General features: G+C 46.8%; 1 protein-coding gene across 1 annotated transcript in view; it reads left to right on the plus strand.

Moving 5' to 3' along the window:
- The window catches only part of scap (SREBF chaperone), a 115114-nt gene extending 107567 nt beyond the window's left edge, over positions 1-7547 (plus strand). Inside the window, exons 20-24 of the mRNA XM_083634307.1 lie at positions 493-575; positions 1021-1187; positions 3109-3189; positions 4732-4938; positions 6359-7547. Coding sequence (XP_083490433.1) covers positions 493-575; positions 1021-1187; positions 3109-3189; positions 4732-4938; positions 6359-6604 — 784 coding nt within the window. The 3' untranslated portion in view covers positions 6605-7547. The remainder of the gene's footprint in view (positions 1-492; positions 576-1020; positions 1188-3108; positions 3190-4731; positions 4939-6358) is intronic.
- Positions 7548-8084: the final 537 nt, after the last annotated feature.

The following is an 8084-nucleotide window of genomic DNA, read 5'->3' on the forward strand; positions in this document are numbered from 1 at the left end:
TAGTTGACATCTTGGCGTCTTATGGAACTTTTGTGTTCACTGATCCTTTGTTTAAGGGGACGGGTGGTTTTACCGATATAGAGTTTATCACATGGACATTTCAAGTATACTTTTTTTGAATTGCATGTGATAACTCCCCTTACTGGAATTTTTTTTTACCTGTTCTGGGGTGTCTAAAATCACTGGTTTTCACAGTGTTGTGGCACTGGGCACAGTTACCACAGGGGTAGTTTCCCTGCTTAAGAGGAGCCAGGAGAGTCTGTTTAGGATTAGGCAATATGTTAGCTCTAACCAATTTATTCCTCAGGTTAGGTCCTCTTTTATACACAAAAAGAGATGGATCTTTAAAATGTAGGCGGTCACTTTGCCTCTCTATAGAGGAGATACCACATACTTTTAGTGAAAAAGTAGAATAGTACCTTGCATGTGTGATGGTAAAATAAGACTTGCATGCCTGTATTTGATCGTGAGAACCCGACGTCTCCTCTGCAGGATCGTAGCAGCCCGGCTGAACGGCTCTCTGGATTTCTTCACCGTGGAGATGAACAAGCCTCTGGGCCTGCTGCAGTACAGAGGTGAGGCTGCAACCTCTGACACACGACACCACAGGCTGGAGACTGGTCCCTTTAAACATATCTGAATCCCTCTAGTCATAACTGGAGTAGATTTAACTGGTGAAGTCAATGAGGGTACGCCTGGATTCAGAACTGCAACGATTATTTATCAACTATTAAATTAATCACCAACTGTTTTGATAATCACCTAATCGGTTTTATGTACCGTAATTTTTTAAAGAAGAAAGAAACAACTAATAAATTAATCCAGAAAATAATCAAAAGATTAATCGACAATGAAAATAATTGTTAGTTGCAGCCCTTTATACCGTCTGTGTATTTTTTATGCTTTCCTGGAAAGCACTCTGTAATCTCTGGTTTTTGCGCAAGTGCTGTAGAAATAAAGACTCTTCTTCGTCTTCCTCTCCTTTTCTTCTCCTTCTCCTCTAACCCCTCCCCCCTCCAGGAGCCCCTGGTCGTGGCAGCATGCCCCCCTCTCCTTGTTACAGCAGTGAGGACGTGATCAGCTGTCAGCTGACCCGTTCAGTGCAGTGCGCTCACCAGAAGCCCATCACGGTGCTGCGGGCGGCGGCCGGCCGCGTGGTGACGGGCAGCCAGGACCACACCGTCAGGGTAACCACCAAACGCCTAGCTTCACCTGTCACTGTTCACACATTTAGACAACACACTCTCATCTAGACTGGCTTACACTCAGTGCCAATGTAGAACACGCTTCAGTTCTTACATCACCAAAATGACAAGCAGCTGAGTCACTAATATCACAGTAATCATAAGGATCTTTTTCAATATCGATGCACAGTACTGTGCAGAAATCTTAGGCAATAGGCACCCAAGAGTTTTTATATAAATTGTGTCTTAGATGTATGTAAACATCGAAGAAAAAGTTAGGAAATTTGTGCTTGGTAGATTATTTCTACAATGCTTCTTGGCAATTGTATACCGTTGGAAAGCCTGTTTATTTTCCTTTTAAATGCTGCCCCATTTGTAAGGAACATGCATTTGTGGAATGAGCAGCACAGCTGAGTATGTGGGTTGCGCTGATGAAAAATTAGACAAATCTTCTCTGCCAATGCCAAACAGCTTATTCTGCTGTTGTTATTGACTCTTGTTTGGTGGATTGGATGATTTGAAGTCTATCAGTAACAAGGAAGAAATAAGACATATTGGCAATTTTACAATTGATTCATTTAACAAACAGTCAGGAGCCTCAGTAGCGTGTGGAAGAAGAACCACACAGCCACAACAGCCTGGCAGCAGGCTTGTCATCATTGGAGGCAATCTCATAGCAGAGAGATATCGAGATGAGATTCTGCAGCCAGTGGGGATCCCACAGTCACACAGTCACACAGTCTGGGACCAAACTCCATCCTCCAAGATGACCACGCTCGCTCCCACAGAGCGGGGTTTATCAGAGACTACCTGGAGCAGGGGCAGACTGGGATCATAATTCAGGCCGGGCATTAGATACCAAGCAGGCCAGGCCAATACGGGCCGACGCGCGTGCCGGCAAAGGTCGCCGCCGTTTGAAGCCCAATTTGGGCCGTTTGAAGCCCAATTTGTGTTGTTTGAAGCCAACTTTGGGCCGTTTGAAGCCCAATTTGGGTTGTTTGAAGCCAACTTTGGGCCGTTTGAAGCCCAATTTGGGTAATTTGAAGCCCAATTTGGGCCGTTTGAAGTCCAATATTACAATGAGATGCACCCACTTTAACCCTGAAGTGTAATTATTAATTCAGACTAACTAATAAAGTAATAAAACCACTAGTAAACCAGTAGGCGGCGCCTGGCCTGCTGCTCAGTGAGTGGCCTGACTGCGGGCACCAAACATTTTTTTTTTTTTTTTTTTTTTTGCAGGCCAGGCCACCGGGCATTTGCCCGACGTGCCCGATTATGCAGTCCGCGCCTGACCTCGAGAATTTGAGAGTAGAGAGAATGGAATGGCCTGCCAACAGTCCTGACCTCAACCCAATTGAACATTTGTGGGATCAACGTGGGATTAACGTTAATAATGAATAGCCGAAACGGACGCGGAAAAGGAAGTGACGGTGGCTTTTCCGTCACTTCCACTTTCCTTTTCCGCGTCCATTTAGGCTATTCATTAATAACGTTAATGCATAAACACACTGCATAGAAGACGTCAACTCGTCTCACAACAACAGTGGAAAATTACCGTACTGTAAAGTCATGGCAGCAAAGTTGCTATTACAGTGGAGCATGGACACGGAAAAGGAAGTGATGCTGGCAGGAGAGGCGCGCTGTACAGAAAATAGACTCTGGGTTCCCAGATTGTTTAAGAGACAACACTTCCCCGCCATTGACATGATATCACGTCAATCCGTGTTTTCACCGCCGTATGATAGATGGCATTGTTGGCCACCTTATGAAGTGCTACTATACTCCTAAAAGTCGCCCACAAGCCAGAGTTATTGTCAAAAAAACTAGCCAGGGGAAAAAGCCTAACCTGTGTGTGTGTGTGCGTGTGCGTGTGCGTGTGCGTGTGCGTGTGCGTGTGTGTGTGTGTGTGTGTGTGTGTCAGGTGTACCGTCTGGAGGACTCGTGCTGTCTCTTCACCCTGCAGGGACACTCTGGAGGGATCACAGCCATCTACATCGACCAGGTCAGTGTGGACTGCAGCCTGGTAGACCCTCTCAAAACAGTCTATACCCAAATACAAGTCTATACCCTTCTTCCAATACCATTCTGTACCAAAAAGTATACACCCTTCTTCGAATAGCATTCTGTACCAAAATACAACCTATACCTTACTCTACCAAAATACAACCTGTATCGTCCTCAGAGTTGGGGGCCCGTTACTCAAAAAAGTAATGTAGCCTATTACACATTACTTTCAAAAAAAGTAATGCCTTACTTTACTTGATTACTCCCTGGAGAAAGTAATGTGTTACACTACTCGTTACATTACTTTTGCGTTACTCGATCCGTAACATCGCCTGAGATGCATTGTCACGTAATTTGCCAGTTAACAATACAACATTAAACCTTACATTACATATGCCCATATATTAGCACAAATCTCTATCGTAATAAGGTAGGTTGCAAAACTTTTCCTGTCTGATAGTGGCTGTCCGTTCCCTGCCATCTGTATTTTGCTCAATATGTTTCTAAAAAATGGCGATTCTACTGTTGAAACTGGCAACATTTCCTCTACCATGTACGAGGCAACAAGCCTGTCCATCTCTGATTTTGATGTTACCTGGTGAAAAGCAAGCTTTTGCTGCTTGCTTGGGTTCGAGGTAATGTGCGTATCTCCACCCCTCAAAAGATGTTGTAGAAGACGGCGAGGCGGGTGGTACTGCTGCTGCGCGTTTTTTGGCAGATTGCAATCCAATTATTAAGGAGCATACCGCCACTGCTCCCACTTCACTATAAGACGTTGTATTTGCGAGAGGTATTTATAGACCCCATCGTTGTGTGGGTTTCTCTTATGGTTTACATTTAATACAATTTTATTTTGTCCAATAGCCTATTGAAATATTCCAGAATTGCATGTTGCGTTAAAAACAAATATTATTTATATCTAACATTTGTTAACTTGATTTAATTGTAAAACAGAGTGTAAAAAGTTATGCCTCAAAGCTTTCTGGGAAATTTAACCTGTGGAAGAGGAAAGTGGACGGAGTTCCCAGCATGCCCTGGGGTAGTGTTCTGTTTGTAGATTTGTTTGTCAATTGTTTGTTTGTCAATGTGTTTTGGAGGTTAAAATGATTTCTTGTTCTATATGCATGATGTTAGTCATCTGCAAAGTTACGTGTCGACTAATAGTGCTGTTCTGCATGCTAATACAAAGTTGAAATGTTGGCACCATGGGTGATTCCGGTGTGCAGTTAAGTGTTAAGTTAAGGATCTGCTATTAAACTTGTTACTGACGAAAGTAATGTGAGTAACACGTTACTCCCAACACTGATCGTCCTAATGCCGTTCTGTACCAAAATGACATCACTGATGACATAATGCACTGATTTATGACATCACAATCGTGACTGACATTGCCACCACAGACACCACTTAGCCAATTTGAACTAATATAAGATAAGATTGAATATCCAGATATACGTATAATAAAAAATAAATGATCTATGGGCAGGTTCAGCCTTTGAGAAAACCGTGTGTGTGTGTGTGTGTGTGTGACTCTGTGCAGACCATGGTCCTGGCCAGCGGGGGGCAGGACGGGGCCATCTGTCTGTGGGACGTCCTGACAGGGAATAGGGTCAGCCATGTCTACGGTCACCGTGGCGATGTCACCTCGCTGGTCTGCACGACTTCCTGTGTCATCAGCTCTGGCCTGGATGACCTCATCTGCATCTGGGACCGCAGCACTGGCATCAAGCTCTACTCCATACAGCAGGTACAGGATTAACACTGAACTGACTCTTGCACTTTCATTTTGCGTAGTGTGAACAACAGCAGTGTTTGTGTGAGTGTGTTCGATATCGTCTTCTGCTTTTGTTTTGATTAGCATTAACACGCTTGCAGGTGGTGAGTGTGTGTTAAGAGATGGAATTGGAACTCAAATTAAATTCAAATAAAACGATCGAAGTCTTTGGGGTCATTTTTCCCCGTCAATCGTGGTTTTTATTAGGGTCATTCTGAGATTTGTCTTTCCCATTCTCTCTCTGGTGAGTAAATCTAACCCCTCCCCTCTCTCTCTCCTCCCCTCGTGCAGGAGGTGGTGAGTGAATCTAACCCCTCCCCTCTCCTCCCCTCGTGCAGGAGGTGGGTTAGTAAATCTAACCCCTCCCCTCTCTCTCCTCCCCTCGTGCAGGAGGTGGGTTAGTAAATCTAACCCCCTCCCCTCTCTCTCTCCTCCCCTCGTGCAGGAGGTGGGTTAGTAAATCTAACCCCCTCCCCTCTCTCTCTCCTCCCCTCGTGCAGGAGGTGGGTTAGTAAATCTAACCCCTCTCCTCTCTCTCTCCTCCCCTCCTGCAGGAGGTGGTGAGTAAATCTAACCCCTCCCCTCTCTCTCTCCTCCCCTCGTGCAGGAGGTGGTGAGTGAATCTAACCCCTCCCCTCTCTCTCTCCTCCCCTCGTGCAGGAGGTGGTGAGTAAATCTAACCCCTCCCCTCTCTCTCTCCTCCCCTCCTGTAGGAGGTGGTGAGTAAATCTAACCCCTCCCCTCTCTCTCCTCCCCTCCTGCAGGAGGTGGTGAGTGAATCTAACCCCTCCCCTCTCTCTCTCCTCCCCTCGTGCAGGAGGTGGGTGAGTGAATCTAACCCCTCCCCTCTCTCTCTCCTCCCCTCCTGCAGGAGGTGGGTTAGTAAATCTAACCCCTCCTCTCTCTCTCCTCCCCTCCTGCAGGAGGTGGGTTGTAAATCTAACCCCTCTCTCTCTCTCCTCCCCTCCTGCAGGAGGTGGGTTAGTAAATCTAACCCCTCCCCTCTCTCTCTCCTCCCCTCCTGCAGGAGGTGGTGAGTAAATCTAACCCCTCCCCTCTCTCTCTCCTCCCCTCCTGCAGGAGGTGGTGAGTGAATCTAACCCCTCCCCTCTCTCTCCTCCCCTCCTGCAGGAGGTGGGTTAGTAAATCTAACCCCCTCCCCTCTCTCTCCTCCCCTCGTGCAGGAGGTGGGTTGTAAATCTAACCCCTCCCCTCTCTCTCCTCCCCTCCTGCAGGAGGTGGGTTGTAAATCTAACCCCTCCCCTCTCTCTCCTCCCCTCCTGCAGGAGGTGGTGAGTGAATCTAACCCCTCCCCTCTCTCTCTCCTCCCCTCCTGCAGGAGGTGGGTTAGTAAATCTAACCCCTCCCCTCTCTCTCTCCTCCCCTCCTGCAGGAGGTGGGTTGCGGGGCGAGCCTGGGCGTGATCTCAGAGTCTCTGCTGGTGACGGGGGGCCAAGGCTGCGTGTCTTTCTGGGACCTGAACTTTGGGGACCTGCTGCAGACGGTGTACCTGGGCCCGAGCAGCGACGGGCAGGGCGTGAGGCAGCTGCTGGTGCTCGACAACGCCGCCATCGTCTGCGACTTTGGCAGCGAGCTCAGCCTGGTCTACGTGCCCTCCGTGCTGGAGAAGCTGGACTGAGGAGGAAGGGGGGCCCGACAAAAGCGGGAGCGGAGAAAAACCATGCACTTGTCAGCATCCCTTCTCATCTCCATCCGTTCCACTTTCCCAGCGTCGGACGCTCTTGTCTTTTTTTTTTACACGCAAACAAGACGATCATTAGGCCTTTTTTCCATATGCGTACAAGGCTCTTTTTAGCAGTGAGATTTAGCTTCCGTTAAAAGGCCCCTTTGCTGATTTAAGTTTAACTTCCCTCCATCTTGCTTGGACTCAAGAGCTCATTGGCAGAACTTCCTGGTCCAAATGATGTAATTTGGAACAATTTTGCCATGGTGTCACTATTACTGTCACTATTCTCATGGTGTCACTATTACTGTCACTATTCTCATGGTGTCACTATTACTGTCACTATTCTCATGACACATTTGGACCAGGAAGTTCAGTTCTTGGTCCAGGCAAGATGGAGGGAAGCTAAACATTCTTCATTTGCATATAACTACCAATTTTGTAATGATACAAAGCTGGTTGGAAATGGGCAAAGTGGCCCTTAAAAGAAAAGTGCAAAGCCTGGATGAAACGATGGAGGATTGATGGTGCAGCCTGCTGTGTGACATTGACTTGTTTCTCTCTTTTTTGTAACTTTTGTGTGAAGATCATGAGGGGTGTACAGGAGAGCGGGGTGGCATCTATCCGTCACGTCACCAGTTTGCGCTTTGTTTTTTTGTTTGTCTGTTTGTTTTCTATGTTGTGGCTCTGCCCTCGATGCTGCTGATGTGGGTGGGGCTTTGTGATGACCCCACCTGATGTGGGTGGGGCTTTGTGATGACCCCACCTGATGTGGGTGGGGCTTTGTGATGACCCCACCTGCCCGGAGAGGAAGACAAAACGCTCTCCTCTTCCTTGCTGCCTGGTTTTTTGCGCGTTAAGCATAGTGCAGCCACGGCAAGCTGAGAATTCTGTGGCCCGTTTGGCTAAGCTAAGCAGATATATATATATAATTGTGTCTGTGTGTGTGTTGGAAAGAGTGAATGCATCTAGGGATTTCCCTGGGTGTTTTTATGGTGAAATACTGCTGAGAACAAAAATCAATGATTGGTTTTGAATGAAATGAGTGTGTGTGTGTGTGTGAGAGAGAGAGGGAGAACTGGATATGATTACTGTAAAGAGTAAGCCTCCAGAGGGGGCTGTTTTTATATGTATAAATCTATTATTTATTAGCGATACATTTTTCAATAACAATTTTTGTCTATGAATGGCTAATCCTGGCTCTTCTGCGATCTGATGGAGTTGGGGGTTGTAGGGGAAGAGGCTCCACCTTTATCCCAGCCTTGGCCTCTGATCCTGGGGTTACTGAGGTCACGTGTGTTCAGCCTTCGTTGGCTGCGTCCATTTTGAATTTTTGATTTGAATATTGACGTGACCCTGCACAGGCTGGCATCAGCGTCAAGTTTACATTGGCTACCTTATCCTTTTTTTTTACACTGTGCCCTTCAGAGATTTG

This window comes from Poromitra crassiceps (assembly GCF_964638095.1).
Source record: "Poromitra crassiceps genome assembly, chromosome: 1".
Taxonomy (NCBI): domain Eukaryota; kingdom Metazoa; phylum Chordata; class Actinopteri; order Beryciformes; family Melamphaidae; genus Poromitra; species Poromitra crassiceps.